The 21,260-nt window shown below is 51.7% G+C and overlaps 1 protein-coding gene across 7 annotated transcripts in view; it reads right to left on the reverse strand.

The window, feature by feature from the left end:
* Nucleotides 1-5,567: 5,567 nt before the first annotated feature.
* The window catches only part of Jade2 (jade family PHD finger 2), a 45,564-nt gene continuing 29,871 nt past the window's right edge, over nt 5,568-21,260 (reverse strand). For 5 of the 7 annotated variants that reach the window (XM_006534470.4, XM_011249309.3, XM_006534468.4 and 2 more), the window contains 6 exons: nt 20,386-20,553; nt 18,679-18,795; nt 17,063-17,527; nt 13,199-13,316; nt 10,617-10,748; nt 5,571-9,820 (listed from right to left, as the gene is read on the reverse strand). In XM_006534470.4, coding sequence (XP_006534533.1) covers nt 9,015-9,820; nt 10,617-10,748; nt 13,199-13,316; nt 17,063-17,527; nt 18,679-18,795; nt 20,386-20,553 — 1,806 coding nt within the window. In that variant the 3' untranslated portion in view covers nt 5,571-9,014. Of the gene's footprint in view, nt 9,821-10,616; nt 10,749-13,198; nt 13,317-17,062; nt 17,528-18,678; nt 18,796-20,385; nt 20,554-21,260 lie in introns of all 7 variants that reach the window. The other 2 variants (NM_199299.4, NM_001357588.2) reach the window with 1 other exon arrangement.

The following is a 21,260-nucleotide window of genomic DNA, read 5'->3' on the forward strand; positions in this document are numbered from 1 at the left end:
CTTACACAGACCAACTCTGGCTAACAGACTTCCAGAGACCCAGTTTGCACCTGGCAATTGACCACACATTCTGCTCTCCACCCTTTTCCTGGCCCCTGTAAGGGAATTTGAGAGTCTTGCAGTAAAACCACTCCCACCCTCAGAACACTAAGAGAAGACCCCCTCCTGCTTCTGCTATGCAGACCCTGATTCCTGTCTTCGGAGCCCCCATCCTGATGTCTGTAGTGCTGACTGTCTGCCATGGCAGGAATTAATTCTTCTAATAAACTTTGACCTCAGCAATCCATCTCAGTGGGCTTAAATCCACCTCTAGGTGATCTCTTGGCCACCCTGGATAAAAAGATCCAGGCAGGCATTTAGCAAACGAGGAGACGGCAGCTCCGAAGGGCCAGAGCGCAGGCCTGCACTTCTCCAGGAGCTCGAGGCCCACAGGACTCTTTATTTCTAGCGCATTCATAGTAGAAACCCACAGTCTTCTTTCACGGTGCATTCAAACACACCCTGGACACTCCGATGGCCACATACTGTCTGGTGGAAGCTCAGCAGGGAGGGGAGAATGAGTAGAGGCTATGGACTGAATACAAACTTGTGGACCAGCACAAGATAGCCTTGAAAAGGATGCCACTCAGATCACAAGCCTCAAAACCTGCCCGAGAAGGCCAGGCCTCATGGATGTCAACCTTCAACACCTCTGGGCCCTGGTCCCTGCTTTTCTTCATCCCTCTGACATCCACACATGGCTCATCCATCCATCCATTCATTCATTCATTTAACAATATCATGTAGTTCAGGCTAGCTTCAATTTCTTTTTTTTTTTTTTTTTTATTTTTTTTAAGAATTTAGACTGACCAATTCAGAGTCTGCCATTTATTTATTTATTTATTTATTTATTTATTTATTTATTTTTCGAGACAGGGTTTCTCTGTGTAGCCCTGGCTGTCCTGGAACTCACTTTGTAGACCAGGCTGGCCTCGAACTCAGAAATCCGCCTGCCTCTGCCTCCCAAGTGCTGGGATTAAAGGCGTGCGCCACCACGCCCGGCTCTTTTTTTTTTTTTTTTTTTACTTTTTTTTTTTCCATTTTTTTATTAGGTATTTAGCTCATTTACATTTCCAATGCTATACCAAAAGTCCCCCATATCCACCCACCCCCACTCCCCTGCCCACCCACTCCCCCTTTTTGGCCCTGGTGTTCCCCTGTACTGGGGCATATAAAGTTTGCAAGTCCAATGGGCCTCTCTTTCCAGTGATGGCCGACTAGGCCATCTTTTGATATATATGCAGCTAGAGTCAAGAGCTCCGGGGTACTGGTTAGTTCATAATGTTGTTCCACCTATAGGGTTGCAGATCCCTTTAGCTCCTTGGCTACTTTCTCTAGCTCCTCCATTGGGAGCCCTATGTAGCTTCAATTTCAACATATAGCAGAGGGGGTAGCCTTGTACTCTGAGATCCTCCTGCCTCTACCCCAGTGCTGGGCTGGAACCCAGGGCTTCCTTTACTCTATCTGCTGGTATCAAGAACCAGTTTTGCAGATCAGCTCCAAACCCAGGAATGTCACACATAGGTGACACCTGTTGCCATGACAACCACATACTTTCCCACAGTCCACTTCCCACACTTACCTGGTTACCTCACAGCCTAAATAAAAGACAGACCCTTCCCACCATCTCTCCCTTTCCCTTTGTCTTTCTTTCTCCTCTTTGTCTCCAATAAACTTGTGCCACGTGGAACTGCTTTGGCCTGGTGTGGTATGTCCGCTAACACATCACTATCAGCCCCTCAGATGGTTTTAGTTCCCACCCCCTATCGTCATCCCCTAGCAATGCTGAGGATGGAACCCAGAGTCTTATGAATGTTAGGCAAGTGCTCCATGACTGATCACTTCCCCAATTAATCCTATGCTTTCAATGGACTTCTCACTTAGCAACAGATGAGTCGGGGTCCATGGAATGCTCTGATTGGGCAAAAGACCCAGGCTGCATGGATTAAAATTTACCCATCTTTTTTTTTTTTCCCTGCCTGAGTCTAGATGCCCCTAGATTAAAAGCCTTCTAAAGGACCTGGATTATTGGCTCAGAGGTTAGAAGAGCATTGTTTTCTCAGAGCACAATCTCCTTTAATCCCCGTTCTAAGAGTTCTGACGCCCTCTTCTGGCCTCTGTGGGCACCAGGGATGTGTGTGATATGTGGTGCACATATTTATATGCAGTCAACACACACACATCTGAAAGAAGAAGAAGAAAAAAAAGCAGCAGCTCTCATCTGGTGTGGCCTGGTGTCACGGTGGTTTGAATGGAAATGCCCTCCATAGGCTCATATATTTGAATGCTTGGTCCCCAGTCAATGATGATTATGGGCTATCCCTCTGAAACTGCAAGCAAGCCACAGATTAAATGCTTTCTTTATAAGTTTTAGTCATGGTGTCTCTTCCCAGCAATAGAACAGTAACAAGACACCTGGTCCCTCTGAGCATAAACTCTGTCCAAGGGGCTGGGATTTGAAGAGTTTCTCCCTCCTGGGTCAGGAGGATTTTCCTAACCCACTGTGCAGAAAGCCAGGTAGGTGGATATGGGATTAATGATGAAAAAGGAGCCTTGAGTCGAAGTTGGGAGACGCTAAGGGTGTTGCCAGTATGCAGGGAAGGCCCAGTGGATTTTTTTTTTTTAAGATTTCTTTTTAATTGGGCGTGGTAGCTCAGACCTTTAATCCCAGCACTCAAGAGGCAGAGGCAGGCAGATGTCTGTGAGTTCTAGGCCAGCCTGATTTATAGTGTAGAGCCAGGGATACACAGGAAAATCCTGGAGAGAGAGAGAGAGAGAGAGAGAGAGAGAGAGAGAGAGAGAGAGAGAGAGCCTGTGGAGGCCCAGAGGGTGTTGAATCCTTGGATACAGTTGTGAGTTGGGGACTCAACTTGGGTCTTCTGGAAGTTCAGCAATCACTCTTAACTCAGGAGCCATCTCTCCAGCCCAATAATTTTTTTTTCCTAAACATTCTTGTGGGTACCGGCATGCCATGTACACATCAAGGCACATGTGTGGAGGTCAAAGGACAACTTGTAGAAGTTAGTTCTTCTCTTCCTGACAGCATGTGTCTTAGCTCACCGACTCACCTCATTGCTCTCCCGCCTTCTTTTGCGATGCTGAGGGCAGAACCTGAGCCTCCCTCATGCTAGCTGAGCCCTCCACCCTTTAGCTCTTCCCGAGACTCCAATGCGAGCACTCCCGTGTCTAACATGCATTTGTCATTGCCACAAAGCAGTTGTGTCTCATTTTTAAGTAGAAGAGTGCTTGATTTTTTGTTTTGTTTTTTTGTTTGTTTGTTTGTTTGTTTTGAGACAGGATTTCTCTGTGTTGCCCTGAATGTCCTGGAACTCACTCTGCAGAGCAGGCTGGCCTTGAAGTCACAGAGATATCTGCCTTCCTCTGCCTCCCAGGTGCCACCACTACCCTGTTTTATTTTTTTCATTTTTATTTTATGTGTATGGTGATTTTTTTTAATCTGCATTTATTGTGCACCACTTGCTTGCAATGCTCACCAAGGCCAGAAGAGGGCATCAGCTGCCCTGGGACTGAAGTTACAGATGGTTGTGAGCACCCACGTGGATGCTGGTAATCAACCAGGGGGCCTCTGGAAGAGCAGTCAGTGTTCTTAGCCGCTGCGCCATCTCTCCAGCCCCTACATTCTATCATTTTTACCAAATTGCGACAATTATATAATTGAGAACAATTGAGCAAATAATATTAAATGTTTGCTTCCTGGCCTTTGGGCTAACATCATGCTAAAAAGAAATGAAGGGGTTTCCAAGTACAGCACGTTATGTTAACCATATACACATCTGTGCGCATCAGCTCCCCGAACCCCAGCTATTTCCTATCTCACTATGCCCACCAAACAACCCCTCACTTTAACAACCCCTTACTTACTTACTTTCTTTTTTTTCCAGAGACAGGGTTTCTCTGTGTAGTCCTGGCTGTCCTGGAACTCACTCTGTAGACCAGGCTGGCCTCGAACTCAGAAATCTGCCCGCCTCTGCCTCCCAAATGCTGGGATTAAAGGCGTGGGCCACCACTGCCCGGCAACCCCTCACTTTCTTATTCCAATCCCTGGCAACCAACCTTCTACATCAGTCTCTTATAATTAATTATTCTAAATTTCTAATATGATGCAGATATAGTGGCTTGTGCCTGTATTCCCAGATACTTAGGAGGCTGAGACAAGGAGGATTGTGGGATTGAAGCCAACCTAGACTATGTAGCTGACTAAACCTTGTCTCAGAAGAAGAAATGATTACACATCCTGCTATTCATCTCCATCACTGTGAGGACACAAGCGACATGGAAAGCTTATCTGACTCATGATTTCGTAGGTTTCAGTCTGAGGTCAGATGGCTCTGTTGCTCTCGGGCCGTGGAGCAAGGCATCATGGGGGCAGTGCATGGCAAAAGCCTCTTTCTATGACTAGAAGAGTCAAGAAAAATGGAAAGGGCTGAGGTCTAAATACTCCCTTTGAGGACATGTTCCCAGAGACCCCAGTTTTCTCACCCCTTGGCCGACCACCCCCCCGTAGGGTCATGTGATGGTACTGAGTCAGTCCTGCATGGACTAGGTGTGGTAGTCACCGTCATCCCAGCACTGAGGGAGGAGAAAGAGGAGATTGGGCTCAAAGTCGTCTTCAACTCTACAGAGTTCCACGTCAACTCATGAAACCCAGCCTCAGAGGAAATCCACTTACACGATGTCATGTACCTATATCCTCTATCCCACGAGTTAAGACAGTGCTAGGAACTGAACCCAGGGCTTTGTGCATGCACTCTGCCCACAGAGCTATGGTACCCAGCCCAGTGCAGCTTCACTATCTGTTTGCTACCTGGGGTTCACCACAATCCAGAGATATTAAAGGGAACATTCTAGAAATAAGCAACTCGATTTACTTTGTCACTATAGTATTCGTCATCCCAAGGAGCATGGTGGCTGTGTATAGTGAGTTTGGGGTTTTAATTTACACAAGGTGTGTGTGTGTGTGTCCAAGTATGCTCATGTGCAGGTCAGTACACAACTGCACTGACGATTAGGGGCACACTGAGTCCAGCTTCTTAAAGTTTTAGGGGGACTGACCTCAGATGACCTCTCCAACACCCCCCAAACTTGCTATGTACTGGGCTTCTGCTCCTCCCAAGTGCTGGGATCTTATGTCACACTTATTTCCATCGGTTCCTGGAGTTTCCACCGAGAGGTTGGGTGGGTAGAGCACCTTAGCAGTATGTGGTCAAGGTACTACCTACTACAGGAAGGAATGGTGCCACTCCCTCAGAGCCATTCTCTCTGCACCCGACCTTTGATATGGTACTTTACTGGAGGCTTGATCTCAGGTAACCATCTCCTCGCTGACCCTGAATGCCAGGGGCTAACCCTGAAGATCACGACATTCCCTCCCTCTAAGGTGTAGCCAGTGGTGTGCGCTGAAGGTTTGCAAGCGCCACTGGAACTCGGGACTCTTGCCGAGCATACTGTCGGAGGCACGCGATGGGATTTCTAGGTCTCTTAGCCACCTAACACAACAGAACGTCATGGCAGCCAGCACAGAGAACATTGCTTTATTAACCGAGTTTGCCAACACATGAGGAGTGCTGTGGGCTCCTTAGACACAGACCCTGGTGGGGGCCGGCAATCCGGATGCCCCAGTGAGTGAGCAGGACGGGACGGGGCCAGAAACTATGCAGCAGCAGCAGCAGCAACACAATCATGCAGGGCACAGTGGGCACTGGCCACGCAGGGGTGACCGAACATTCTATTGCTCGTTAAGGGTCGCGAACAAGGACAATGTACAAAAAGGAGAAATAGGTCTTTGCGGTAATGAAAAATACATTTTTCTCTACAAAGAAATCTTCTCTAATACAAGAAAATAAATATTGCAACATAAGCCAAAAATAATTTAAAATTGCTCTTTTCAATATATTTTTTCAATATTTCTCTTGTATATTAACAAATGGCACATCACTTTCTTTGAAACAAAGACAGAAGGTGTCTCCTCCTGTGACATTCATATCACCTTCCCCACCACCATCCCCAAATGATTTGGATGGAGCACAAGCGTGCATCCTTGGGAGAAGGCAGCAGGAAGCGGCTTAAAGAACAACCAAAGGTCCCCGACTCCAACACTTCTGGCTCTTTGGCCAATGTGGCCAGCTGGGCCAAGGGCACGGGAGAGTGGCCTCAAGGGTCTTACTACAGAGATCACGGATTGTTATGCAGAGCTTCAGGTATGGGCAAAGGGTGACCTTACATGACAACGGTGAGGAAACCCAAAGTCTAACCTGCTGCCATATTCCTGTAGAATCAGGCAGTTGAATCTCTAGAAACCCCAACAAGTTTCATAGGGTACCCATGCATTGCACATACACCTGCACAGCACTCTGCTACACGCACGCACACAGTCCGACACCCATGCCCGGGAACCTGGGTGGTTGGCTTCTCCAACAAACCTGAGGCCCTTAACTCACTCTCTCGCCTTTCACAAAATCAGAGCCCATTTAATAAAGTAAACGAGCATTCTATCTTTCTTTTACTTGTTTCAAAATACACTTATGATACAGAAAAATACTTTCCTTGCACATTAGCCTGTATCCTGTGATGAGGAAATGAGGTGGAAGGGGTACGTTAGCCAGAACGAGTCACAGAGTCCTTTCTCCCTCTCTAGAGAGGGGTTGTGGGTGAGGGCAAGAGTGGGCATTGCCTCAGGCCTGGAAAAGGTGCCTTGGTCATAGTGTGGCAAAACCATCTACACCCGAGACAGTGTGGCCTGGGAGGAACTAGGGAGAGGTTATGGGACATCCGCATCCTCCCTGCAGCCTGATGGACATCTTAGGAGTGGAGACAGCTGCTGGATGAAGACTGCCGTGGGCTCGGTCTACTGAAGGGGTCACAGACAACAACTGGGCTTCCCTCCCTCCCCCTGCAGCGTTTGATTGTTCTTTAAGCCCCCATGCCCTTCGTGTCCCACAGGTCAGACCACCAGGCAGTTCAGCAGATGAAATTGCGACCCGAAGTGACTCAAAGCACAGGTGAGAGGAAGGTCTGTTCAGAGGCAGTAAACAAGAGACGGGGCGGGGGATGCCGACGTCGACTGAGTTGTCACTACTACCGAGACGGGCAGGCAGACTAAGTCTATGTGGTAGCCGATGCCATCCGGATGCCCAGGATCCTTGGAGCCCACCCCACGCCCTCGGAGTCCATTTGGATAAGACACGTGTGTCCAATCCCCAAACTGAAGTCATTAATCTTTGCTTCTGATTTTGCTCAAACTCACTGTCGTACCTTGATAGTTTTGGAGTCGAGGTGGGTGAAGGTCCCGTGTGTTTTGCTCTTTGTGTATCTAAGTGGTGGCAATGGGGGAACCACGCTGGATTCACAGTCAGGGTTCTCCCCCCCTCAAAAGGGGGAGGGAGTCCTCAAAGTTTAGGACCACACTCACAGCGGCTCAGCCCAGGGACCGTAAACCAACAGCAGCAGCAGCAGCGGCGGCCTCCTCTGAGGCCTTGGGCCCTTTCTCTGTAGGTGTGTGCAATAACCGAGTCTCTGAACTTTGTTGCTAACCAATTCCTTTGAAGAGGAAGTTCAAGTCGACAGTTGTCAGGTCCGGGCTGTGCTGTGTATTATGGTCAAAAGATTCTTTGGCATTCTCAGAATGATTCGACTGGTTCACTGGACTTTTGCAAGGTTCTGGTTGGAGAAGTTCTGGCTTTCCCAGTGGCAGAAGTGACCCAAGAGTAATTCATAAAAGAAAAAAAAAAATGTTTTCACGGAATTCCTTTGTTCCCTGAGCTATCTATCACCCTGGGGCCACTCCATCAAAACTCTTCAGTACTACCTGGGGGCTTGGAGGAGGAAGGATTTGGGAAGGAGTAGGAAGGGGGGGCGTACAGTAGGGAAGGAAAGGGGTTAAGGCGCTAAGGGACAGAGTAATCCAGGAAGATCCAGCAACATTCAACCAGCCACAGCAGGCCAGCCTCGGCCTGCCCTGGGCCCCGGGATCCCACTACACTTGTTGGAAGGATGTTTCCACCAGGAAACCGAAGAGGAAGCTCATCTCTTAGCAGGACTAGGAAACGTCAAAAGGCAAACGGTCTGGTCTGGCCAGCTCCATAATGGAGACGGCAAGACTGTGGCCGAGACTGGCCCCAAAGGAAGAAAGAAGGAAGTTAGAGCCCCAGAGTGATTCTCTGCAGTGGGCTGATCTGAGCCCCAAGTCCCGGGCTGGGCACTGGCCCTCCCTTGGAGCCCTCCACCTGTACACGGGGAGGACCGTTTGGGGAGTCCCCTGAGTAAAGAACACAGCTCAGGAAGGATCCAGGGAACCCTTTCTCAGAGCTGCTTGGGCTGGGCACTGGCAGGGACAGAGCAGCAAGGGAGGAGGGGTTGCGGGCGGGCGGGAGGGCGGGCCTCAGATGGTGTGGGCTACTCAGGAGCCAGTGGGCCCCCTGCGCCCCCTCAGTGCTTTCTCATAGAGACTCGTTGTGCTTGTGACAGTGAATAGACTGGCTGGGTATCACTTGTTATATACTTCCTTACGGATCAGCGGAGTGCAGCAGGACACCTCCCCACCCAAAATGGACCCCAGTGCAACCTGGGGGGACAAGGCGGGGCAGGCCCTGGGATGGCCCATCTGCCATGAAATAATGCCCAAACGACAGTCTGTGTCACCCAATGGCAGTGGGCAGGAGCCCTGAGCTCTCTCCCTCACCTTGTCTACATCAAGCCAGAAGCCCAGCGATGTGGCATGGGCTGGGACCGGGGTGGCACATAGAACCTGGTATAGTCCCCCGTGGCCGGGGCCACGGGAGGAATCCTAATGTCCTAGGCCAGCACAGAGGAAAGACAACGGGGTGGAATTCAGAACTCTCTCTATATTAAAAATAAAACCACGACAGAGTGGTGGGTCTGAGACACTCAGCAGTTGGAAATGGCAGTTGTGATTGGGCTGAGGCCTTGTAGGGGGACCAGGGCAGGGCCTGGGTGAATTAGGAGGCCAGCACCCCCATGCGAACCACCTCCTCTGCCCCTGCCTCCCTGGAAGCTCGTTGTACCCCACTGTCCTCTGCCTCTACCTCAGAATCGCTCATCTCCTCATCAGAGAAGTAGCCGTCAGCCTCGGTGTCAAAATGCAGGCTGACCTTTGGCCTCTCGGCCACAGCAGACGGTAGTCCTGTCCCAGCATCGGATCTAGCACCCGGAGATTTCCGACTGACCTTCATCTCTCGGGGTGGCCGGAGCCTGCCCAAGGGTTTGGGGCTCACTGTAGGGCCAGGCACTTGGACATTTAAGTCGGAAGCCATGGGGGCTGTCTTGTCTAGTATCTCGGAGGCCAGTGGTGGAGGGCTTTCCAGTGTTGCTGGGACTGGACAGTCCCCAGCTGCAGGGCTGGACGGCAAATGAGAAGACGTCCTCCGTGGTGGCTTCCTCATGGGTGGTCCTTGCGTCCCCTTGCCATCCTGGGCCCAGGCCTTCTTGGGTTGCTTGTCTGGAGTGGTCCGTGCACTGGGCCCATCCTGCAGCGGGGATGGTTTCTTCTTGGCAGGCAGGCGAGTGCGGCCTCGGGCCTTTCTGGCAGGGTCACCAGGTCGTAGCGAGGGGTCCCTCATGAAGCTGAGCAGCGTCTCCTCATCTTGTAGCAATTCCTCTGACAGCAGACCTGGAGCAGGATCCTCCCGGTGCCCACTGTTCAAAGACCACTCGCTCATGGCCATGTCCTCTGCTGTGATCTGAACCGACTGTGCCAACCAGCTGTTGAAGAAAGTGCCGTCGATGGGGAACGAGGTGGATAGACCTGATGAATGGGAGACAGGAGGCAGGTGAGATGCCACAGGTGTGTGAGCTCAAGACAACCGACCCACCCAGGCAAGCCATCCTGTTCTGTCCACGCATCCCACCAGTGCCACCAAGTAGCAGAGGCCAGCCCCTGCTCACCAGGTTGGCTGACCCCAGGACCAGCTTTTTAAATTGTGGAGTGGAAAGGAGGAAGTGGTGAGTTAGTTCCTTGTTCAAACAGTAAGCATTTCAGTGGCAAGAGCAGACCGGCCAGCAGGGGGCGCTGCATCTTTACAGGCAGTGCCTCCAACAGCCTGCAGGAAACACCTGATAGAGCGAGCTCCCAGGGTGGCCAGGACCTTCAGTTTTGGGCCCGGTTTTACTGAGATAAATTGTGGCAGTGACTAGGGAACCTGATGTCACTTTTCTTGGTCTCTGGGTGGCTCAAGAAAGGTCAGCAGGTTTGTGTGGCTGGGTTGAGGGGGCAAGGCACAAAGAGCGGTGGAGACTCAGGAAGGGTGGAACAGGGATAAAGACCTCGCGAGCAGTGTAGTCCTGCCCACTCAGCATAGAGGTGATTTCCAGGGACCTCTGGGGGCATCCAGCACCCTGGCAAGGGCAGCTCCAGAGCTGGCAGAGCTCTATCTAGCCAGAGTGTCTTGGGATCTCTTGTGCGTGAGACGGAGCCACTGTGAGCCCTGGAAGAGGAAGGGCCTAAGCGGTCCGTCTCTGCTTCACGCTGCTTGGCCCTCTTCTGGGTGAAGTTGAAAATGGTAAAGTCAGCGTCTGCCAGGACACAAGGGCCCCTCACTTACCCAGCTGCCCCAGCACAGACTCGGGCCCAGCCTTCACTTTCTCTTTCTTCTCAGGGCTGCTGCCCTTGGGACCCTCTCGGCCTTTCCTTTTTGAATCATTCTTCTTGCCCTTTGACCTCCTCCCAGAAGGCTCTGTGTTGGAGAAAGAGTTAAACCTGAGTGGCTGCCTATGGGTCGTCTATCAACTGGGTCTACCAACAGTGGTACCAAGGTCAGAGTCAGTGTGGCAGAAACCGGGGCAGCGGGGGCAGCCCACAGCTCTATGAAGGATAGAGGAAGGCATAATAAGTCCTTGTGGGACCTAGACTTCAAAGTGCACTACGAACTGGACTACAAACCCCACAGACCCTGGAGAGTTCTACTGAGTGGAAAAGGTGACTGGATGCTATATGGACCAAATGCTAGGGTAAGGAGCTGGACATAGGGCAGAGAATCGTGATGTGGACATAAGAGGCTTAGACTCTGGGCCTGACACCACAGCCAAGCTCCTTGCCTCAGCCTCCAGTCCTGTTTGTGCAGCCAAGCACAAGACAGGAGGTGCGGGTTCTGTATGTGGTCCTTTGCCCTTTGGTCTGCAAAAGATGAGTCCCCGGCTGCTCAGCAGGGGCAGGGAGGCAGGAAGGCTTCTGGGAATAATGTCAAAAGAAGGCAGAGCTCTGTGTTCTGAGCTCTTCTCAGTCCCCAGAGCCTCTAATTAGACCTCAGTCTCCCGGCCTGTAACTCAGACCCCACACCTAGTATTACAAGGCCCCTAGACCGTCCATGTGTCACCCTGGTTACAGCCTTACATGTTTGTCTCACCCTGGTTACAGCCTTACATGTCTGTCTCACCTTGGTTACAGCCCTCCATGTCTCACCCTGGTTACCCTACAGCCTCCTTAAGCCCCTCTCTCCTCCATGTGCATCAACTTTAGGCATTGGCAATGCAATGCTCTTAACAATGGTTCCTACTCACAAGGAGCTTGAAGGGTCCTCAGACTCTAGGTTAGGGTGCAGACCCTCTGGTGTATAGGAGACCATGACAGAAGGTGCTATTCCTACCGTGCTGCCCTCAGCCTCCTTGAACACTGACACTTGTGTGTGGTCTCTAAGTACAGTAGAGTTCCCCTCATCGCTTCCACCCCGTGTGCCATGATTGACTGCACAGCCTGGGACCCCACTTTCCTCTCTTCTGGACTTGGGTAGGCTTCATGACTGTCAGTTCCATGGGGCCGTGACCTACGCTGACCTCTGTCATTAGCAACAGTCATTTTCTTCTCTCTTTTTGTCCCCTTTGATTACGCTGGGTTTGACTCCCAGCACCTGCACGGTGGCACGTGACCATCTGTAACTCCAGTCCCAGGGGATCTGACCTTCATAGGCAGACACCAGGGACACATGTATCACATGTACAAATATGCAGACAACACCTATGTAAACTAACTATGTGTAAGAAAGTGGTTCTTACATAGTCCAGGATGGTCTCGAACTCTCTAAGTAGCAGTGCATAACCTGGAATTCTTGATCTTCCTGCCTCTACCTCCCAAGGGTTAGAATTAGATGTGTGTTTGCACCATCTGGTTTTAGCCAGTGCTGGGGATCAAACCCAGGGAGGCTTCATGCCCTATAAAGTAAGCTACATTCCCAGTTCCTCAGAGGCCACAAGAGGGCGCTGGATGCCCTGGAACTGGAGGTATAGACAGTTGTGAGCTACCACATGGGTGCCAGCAATTGAAGCCATAGCCACTGGAGGAGCAGCCAGTACTAAATCCCTGAACCTCCAGACCCCCTCCTCTACAGGTATGTACTGCCACACTTGGCTTTGATGAATGCTGGCGATCCCAAAGGGTAAATGGAGCAACTCAGCTACGGGCAGAAAAGGGGCAACCATTCCCTCTGAAGACTCGCAGCAGCACTCCCTCCTCTTCTCACGTCCCAGAATGACCCACAAGCTGAGTCGGTAGCGGCAGGCATATCTCCAAAGCTCTCTCTACCTAGCTGCCTTCTGCTGTGTATGTTCAACGTCTGAGTGTAAATAATGTTCCTGTGTGGGGGGGTGCGTGTTAAGCTTATCTTCCCTTCACATGTCCAGACTCCATAACTATCCAATTAAGCCAATGTCAACACCTTTGCTCCTGGTTTCTCGATCTGCTAAATGCATGTTATACCTAAAGGATAGAAGACACATCTGATCAGAGCCTGAGTTTCATCACATGACACCACAGAGAGGGCGACACAGCCACATCTCCACACAGCTGCCTTCCTGAAGACTGAACCCTACGCTTACCAGGGTTCAGGGGAGCTGGCCAGCTCTGACCTGTCTTGAGCCCAGCAGAGTCAGGAAGACTGTGGTCTGCACCTGTCCTTGTGCAAGCTAAGCCACTGTGGATGGAACTGGGCTATCCCAGTGATGCCCCTGAGGGTAGAGGCTTGAAAGCCACAGTCCAAACTCTGTTTTCTCGCCTATCAGCACAACCACGGCCTTCACTGGTTCCCACGTGGATCTGTTATGTCCGTGAGAAGGAACCTGACTGAAGGGTTCTGGTCCCAGGCCCTTCCAGGCCGCATAGACACATCTTCCCAGCAGGGGGCGCCGTGCCTACCTCTGCAAAGGTCTTGCTCAATAAGTTTCATCTGTAGATGGAATATCTGCTCCTGAAGTTTACAGATGGTGTGTTTCGTTCTCTCCCGTCTTGTCACCATGTAGCACAGGTTCCTTACCTGAAGGGACACAGGAGAGATTTCTCACCTCACCTACTGCTGGCCATCTCAAGGGGCCTCGCCGCTGGGAAAAAAAGCAGTGTTTTGAACACCAGCCACTGCTGCTGCCTCCCCTCTGCCTTAAGACAATTGAGAATTCACCCCGAAACCCTGAGCATGCAGGGAGTATCTGGTCTCGAGCTGGCAACCCTCTCTTCCTGCCTAACACCCGCCTTTCCCAGCAAAGCAACTCTGCAGCAGATACAACCATCATGGCAAAACGCAGGCATGTCCCAAGGCACAGGTATCACTGTACTTTCAAATGAACACAATCTGGCAAAATAGCTTTTCCAAGTCTACCTGCTATCCCGGGACCTGAGCCAGGGCCTTGCCCCCTGGGCCAATGCTCCCATATCCACAGCAACATGATGCCTGACTTTATAAAGGACAGCAGCCCCTGACTCCCTTGGGCCAGCTGGTTAGAGTCCCTACAGTAGGCTTTGAAGTCATCTGGCTTAGCCCAGAGGACGGGCACACATTCTTCAGGTTGGCTGGCAGGATATGAAGTGGACCTGTCACTGCCTGTTCAGGGTTCCTCTATCCCCTAAGGACTGCTCTCTCACATACTTCCAGGCTTCAGCCCTGGAGACGCTCCCTCCATCTGGTATCACCTTTGGGCTCATGTGGAGTTTTCCAGAAACAGGGACAGTTACTGACCATAGCTGCTCAGCCTGGATCCTATTCCCACTCAGGCCTCCCTTTACACAGTTGCCAGGTGGTCTTCAGGTCTTACTTAGCTGCCTGAGTTACCTTTAATTAAGAGCTTCTCCTTCCAGCCAGGTGTGGTGGCGCACGCCTTTAATCCCAGCACTTGGCAGGCAGAGGCAGGCAGATTTCTGAGTTGAACCTCTGCCTCTCCTTCCTATGACTCCGGCCTTCCTAGCTCGAGGTAGTATGAGCAGATCTTTATCAGGTGTGACCTTCCTTTCCCTTCTGAGACTACTTGAGAAGGAGATCCTAGGAGGTCCAGTGCGGCGGACAGCATCACAGGAGGGATTCAATATGGACTCTGCCATGACATCCCGTGTGACATGTACTCTGCTGTGACATTCCATGCGTGTGTGTGTGTGTGTGTACTCCTCACCTGCACTGGCAACACCAGGCCGTCAGGGTTCACTCATTGCTGACTCCAGCTTTATCAATTCCCATGTCCAGCCTCTTCCTCCAGGGACAGCCCTGGGTTTGAACCACTGGTAGCAGCCTGTGCACCTCTTACCATGACCCACTTTCCAATCAACCTCTTCTTCACACCCCTCTCCTCCTGCACTTTAGCCTGGCTCTGTGCCTTCCTCCATTCTGGAATAAATTTGTATAGGGGCCAGCATCTCTTTCTTCCTATTGCCTGCCACCCAGCAAGGCAGGAAGAACTCCCTGGAGCAGATGGCCTAAACCGGGACACCCTAGCCCAGCAGGAGGTGGTGACAGTGTACTGGAAAAAGAAAGGAGAGGCAAAACCAGCAGGGGTGGGGGGGGGTGTAAGCAGGCCCTGGGGGTGCACCCTCCGGGCAAAGGGGAGTTGTAGAAGACTTATGGCTGAAAACTGGACTCATCCCCACTACCTGTTCTCTTGGTCCACACCCACAACTGACCTATCAGTACATTTGCACCAGTCTCTCCTTGTGGCAGATACCAGCTCTCTTCACAGCCTGGTTCCACCCTTCCCCATCCCCCATCCTTTCACAGGGACAGTAAAACAATCCCTCAGCAATGCTCTTGAAATGCAAATCAGACCACTTCCTGGCAAACTTACACCTTCCAGGGCCTCGATGGCCTCTACATGGGTGGAAATCCGCAAGATTTCCTGCTGGGAACCTCAGAATGGGACATAAGGTCTCAGAAGATAAAAGTAGCTAAGATGAAGTCATCTCGGGTTGGGGTGGGCCCATGCTTGATTATGACTGAATGAAGACAAAGACCTGGAGAATGGAGTGCTGACTGACTGGGTGGACAGAGTGACTGTGTCACCAGCCAAGTGCTGTTAAGGATTTTGGCCAGGGACCCCAAGGCAAACAGCGAGATCAGAAAAGGAAAGGGTCTGTTTCCCATGGTTCCTCTCCATCCTTGGAGGGACGCAGGGGTGAGGCTACCACATACTCATCTCCGATGACCGAGAGCTCCGGCCACCCTCTTGGGTCTCACACAAGGTCCATTCAGTCACTGAAATAAACTCTTCCAGCAAGAACCACAATCATGTCCTGCAGGGCCTAATAGTCAGCGGTTGCTAGGGGACATGAGCTGGCATCTGCAGGCTGATGTCCACTACTGCAATCTTTCTGTCAGCCGTGAATAACTCTGGACGCTGTGGTGGCCGTGCCCATCCACGCTGCCTGCCAAGGTCCAGGCCTGCGGCTGAAATTTGTAGGAGAGTGTATCTTTTGGGTTGGCCGTAAAATTGATTTTCTGCTGGTGGCAATTCTGCTCCTGACCCATCAGAGAAGATGCCCGTGCTGGAGCACCAGGCCTTGCAGCTCTGTGGAGCCCACTCTCAGAATATAAGGCTTCACCTCTCTTCTATGAGCTGAACTGCTTATGGGGCCAATAGTAATAAAAATACCAATCTGAAGTAAGGAAGGGGCGGGGCGGGCTCAGATCCTTATCATCCTAGTACTTGGGAGGAATGGGTGAGGCCAGCCTGGGCTACCAGGTGAGAAGGTAGCTTCAAACAACACAACTAACAGTGGAAGCCACTATCCTTGTGTGACTCCAAGAGATGGAGGCCACTGTCCTTGTATGACCCCCTAACGCTGACCCCAAGGTCAGTTGGATCCTTACTTCCAGTTCAAGGAAAAGGAAACAGAAAGTCACCCATTAGGGGAAAGGGCCCAGAATCAGTACAGGGCCAGACCACCCAAGGCCTCTAACTCCAGCCCTGCCCTGTCCCTTCAATGCAGGAGCAGGACCAAGCTGGCCTGGTGCCCAGGCAAAGGTGGACTACTCTCAGCTATTGGCCCTGGGCCATGGTTAGAGACTGGGCCTGCTGGCCAGGCCACTGCCACTATGGGGCCTTGCAGAGAACCCCTGCCCCACCCCCATAAGAGCACTTGGTCCTTTGCATTGTTAGTCAAAGTTACCAACATGTAGCCCCCAGAGGGACTGAGGCTGGACCCCTGGAGCTGGGTCTTATTGCTATCTTTGATAGCTTTCTTCTTCAGTCTTCTAGAAACCTCCTCCTTCCCCCAACACACACATGTCCATCTCCCTCAGCCCCAAATATACCACAAGCCACAATTCTGTCCTGCCTCCTAGAGTAAAGACGGAAGTGTGTGTGGCTCAGTCACCCAGGCCAGGCCTGGAATGCCTCTGTGGGGCAATGCCAAGTGTGTGACATCTGTCCCAATCCCTGTTCTCTGCCTGGCAGGCCATGGGAGTCTCTCCCAATCCCTGTTCTCTGCCTGGCAGGCCATGGGAGTCTCACTCACCACCCACCCCTGCCCTCCCAGTTCTGGCCAGCACAAACATGCCTGGCCAGAACAACCCTCCCCCCCCCCACCCCCGGCCACCAGGATTTCCTCTGTCTAAAGCTCCCAAGAGACTTCACAGAGTTCCAGGTAGGCTCTCCCACCTCTTTCTAGATGTTCAGATGGGTGGCACCTGTCCTTGGAGGGGTCTGTGGTAGCCCCCTGAGTCTTTGGAGCCTACCAAAGGCTCAAACTGGGCAGGGCACATGGAGTAAGAGGTAAGGCCCCTGACCCACCAGGGCTACTTACCCTCTCCAGGTCCTGCCGCAGGTGGGTGAAAAGCTTCAGGCGTCGATAGAGGACATCCTGTTCCTGTTGGGCCAGGTTGTCCACCTCGTCAGTCTTGGGCGTCAACAGCGGCTGGTTGGCATTAGCTCTCCGCTTCAACTTCCAGTACTGGTAGATGAAGTCCACCAGTGCCTCAGCCAGGTCTAGCCGTTCAGCCACCTCAGCTGGCTCCACTAGCTCATAGAAGTTTTCTTCCAGCTGCTGCAGCCGCTGCTTGCGTAAGGTCACCTTTTCCAGATCCTCAACGGCCTGGCTGGGCTCCACAGGCTCAGAAGTAGGCTCACTCCGAGGGCCCCCGTCACTGTGCTCCTGGCAAAGTGACTTGAACTTGACCTCGTCATTGTCAGCTAATATAGTCCGCATTTCCAGGCCTCGGTCAAAGGCGCACGTAACGTGGAATGCTGTGATGCAGGAAGGCATGGAACACTGGAGAGAGAGAGAGAGAGGAAGGGCAACGTCAGGCATTAAAGGAGAGCCAGGGGACAACATAAGGGCCATCTAAGGCACCGAGGAGCACACACAATGCTGGGGAGACACTACATAAAATGGCACAGGCTCCCACATCACACAGTGTTAAAGGAGCCATGGGACACCTGGGAAAGGTGACAGAGCAAATCCCAGACATACTGAAGGAGCCAAGAATCACAAGGAGATGACGCGCCCCTCGTGGGGACAAGATGCGTGTTGTCCGTGGACAAATGACTTTGGGATTAGAGGGGGTTTGGGTGGGGGAGCCTGAAGAGGGTCACAGTCTCCTCTACTGTATTGTCATCCAAGCCAGGAGTCTGCCTGGTGCTATTCTCTGAGAGCAGTTGGATCCTGCCTTCTCTTATCTAAGCAGCTAAAGGCTGGACCGACCATTCCTCCCAGCCCTAGATGTGGACTGGACCGCTGGAAACAGTTCATCAACAGTGTCCCCAACATCAGGTTCCATTGCTACAGCATCCAGAGCCCTTCTGGAGGTCGGATAAACGGGGTGGAGGCATACTAGCAAGGCCAACTGTGTTCTTGGGGAGATGGGAGGGACAAAGGAGGGCTTCCACCCCACAGCTGAGACCAGAAGCACCGGCAAACCCTGCTGTGTGAGAAAAGCAAGCACACAGCTCTCTTCACATCTCAATCAGAGCCATGGGTGCTAAAAGCTTCGTGTGGTTTGAATGGCTCGGGTGATCCCGACGATCAGCAAGATGGGAGCCGCCATCCCAGGTAGACCAGTAAGCCCCTGTATTGGTCAGGAAGGCCCATTTGCCGAGCTGGAGAGGAGTTCAGATTTCATTCCTCTCGAATGTCAGGGTTACAGTCTAAAAGGTCAATGAATCATTAAGCCCAGAGACACTTGCTCTCACGGGGAAAGCCAATTCTTAGTATTCCATGGGTGGGGTCTGTCCCCATTCCTTGGAAGCCTGGGGACATATGAATGTACCTTCCTAGTGGGTGAAGCTCCCACACGAACCTTGTCCTAAGCCTCTCAGGTCCATCAGTGATGCAGCCACAGGGGCTATATGGTGGTAACTACTGGTATTTTAGGTACCTTAGTGCATCTGTCTGGTACCAGCAGAAGGAAGCAGGCCACATACCTGGATGCAGGTACCTGTGCACTCCTTGCAGAGGCTGCAGGACAGGGCCCAGCGGCTGGCCGGAATATGCGAGATCTTGGTAATGGGCTCCATCTTCTCTGGACAGCCAATGCTGACCTGGGGAGAATACAGACAGCTGCCTCAGTCCCCAGGTGGGATCCTGTCAGTCATAGCCAGACAGTGAGCAGACAGAGCTGTGCATTCAACTCACAAGTCCCAAGTCCTCCTCGTCTCCACACATGCAGAGCTGATGGTCTGAGTCCCCGATCCTGCCCTAATCAAGTACCTGCTCACTTGGAACCTGCCCCAGAGTGGGCATATAGAAGAATGTAGCTGGCTAAGAGAAGCATGCACCTGGAACTGTAGACTTTGAGGCAAGGAGGTGCATGTGTACACGTGTGAGTTCTTGTATGCCACAGCGCAGGTGTGGAGGTGAGAGGACAACTTGCAGGGGTAAGTCCTCCCTTTCCACTATGTAGGTCCTGGGGATCGAACTCAGATTGTCAAGCTTAGCAGCAAGCACCTTTAACCTGCTGAGCCGCCTTGCTGGCCCCCAAGCGTACAGTCCTCAATAGGTCGATCTCCCTGCAGTAACCAGGAGAAAGGGCCTTCAAGATGAAAATCTGACACAAATAACCACTATTCCAGAAATGGCAAGGTAGGCCCTAGGAGGACAGAGAACTAGGAAGGGAAGAGTCACATGCTGGCAGGGTCTCCTAGGTTGCTTCTAGGCACGGACAGCACTGGGCAGGCACCTCAATATAGAAGAGCTGACCACAGCCTCAGTGAAGATGGCTACTGTGGACCCAGCCTGCTGTCCATGGCCCTTCCATATGACCCCAGCCACAGGCCACCTCTGCAGCCACAGGAGCAGGCCCATTAGCCAACGTCCTACTACTGTTACCTTCTAAACTAGGGGATCATCTGCCCTTTGCTTGATTTTGTGACAGAGTTATATAGCCCAGGCTAGCATCAAATTCAAGCTGATGATGGCCTTGAACTCCTGATCTTCTACTCCCATCTCTCAAGTGCTGGATTTACAGGCATACATCACCAAGGCTGGTTTCATTCTGATTTTAACCAAAACTTTGTTTGATGGAGTCCATAATCTGAGCCTCCACCCCAACCCCTTTGCATGACTAAGGTCTAGACCTCAAATTGTCCCTCCTGAATTTCCCAGTGCCTCAGAGTTGGGAACCAGACCTATGACAAGGTCCACAGACAATGTTCCCAGTTGTTCCTAGACCGGTTTGTGATGGTTTATATATGCTTAGCCCAGGAAGTGGTACTATTAGAAAGTGTGGCCCTGTAGGAGTAGGTGTGGCCCTGTAGGAGTAGGTGTGGCCTTGTAGACCATGGTCCTAGCTGCCTGGAAGGGAGTATTCCTATTCCGCTAGCAGCCTTCAGATGAAGATGTAGAACTCTCAGCTCCTCCTGCGCCATGCCTGCCTGGATGCTGCCATGTTCCTGCCTTGATGATAATGAACTGAACCTCTGAGCCTGTAAGTCAGCCCCAATGAAATGTTGTCCTTGTAAGAGTTGCCTTGGTCATGGTAAAACCCTAACTAAGACACTGTCTTTCTAAGTCTTCATGGGAACCCAAGAGCTCCTTCTTTTCCTATATTCTGTCACATAAATTCTGCCAGGCCCAACCTGAGCTCTCGACACACTCCCTCCACCATGTTTTACTCCCTGAAAGCTACACACCTCAGGAATCCACAGGGCACAGCTGACGTGTACCCACTTGGTCCCACTTCTAGTGGGCTTCAGGGCTCCTCCTCGCTTGGGGCAGAGCAGGCACTTAGGCTGGACTCCCAGGGCACAGGTCCGGCACAGCCAGCTGCCCGTAGGCACCTTGAGGATCCCGTAGCATGCCTGGGAACAGAGTGGGTGGTTATAGGTCAGGGGCACTGACAAATTGGATGTGTCTGCTCAGTGACTTGCCAATGGTGGCAATCTCTGTCCCTAGGCTATACACTGGGTGGCACAGAGATTCCCTGAGGGAGTACAATCCTATCCTTTGGGGAAGTCGGGGCTGCTCTTGGCTGGAAGACCTGAGTTAGCCAAACATTTCTAACCAGCATAGGCTTTAGGAAAAGCCTCAACTGCTTCTTTTTTTTTTAGATTTATTTATTTATTATATGTAAGTAAGTACACTGTAGCTGTCTTCAGACACTCCAGAAGAGGGGGTCAGATCTTGTTACAGATGGTTGTGAGCCACCATGTGGTTGCTGGGATTTGAACTCTGGACCTTCGGAAGAACAGTCAGGTGCTCTTACCCACTGAGCCATCTCACCAGCCCCTCAACTGCTTCTTAAATTGGATACAAACTTGGTTCTAAAGTTCCCAAGTCAAAAGTCCAGACTTTTATCTTTTTATGCAGAATTCTTTGTGCAAACAGTGGTGCCCCATCTCACCATCCCAGGGGTGTAGGAGAGACACAGGGACCCAGGAGCTGCTAGGTAGCTCAAGTCCCTGCTTCTCAGTTTCCCAGGATCTTTCTAGTTCAACGACAGTGGATACATGTGCCTCAAAGTTGGAGGCCAAAGGGAGCCCCCAATCCAAGTCAGGACTTCTGGAAA

Source organism: Mus musculus, chromosome 11 (assembly GCF_000001635.26).
Source record: "Mus musculus strain C57BL/6J chromosome 11, GRCm38.p6 C57BL/6J".
Lineage (NCBI taxonomy): Eukaryota > Metazoa > Chordata > Mammalia > Rodentia > Muridae > Mus > Mus musculus.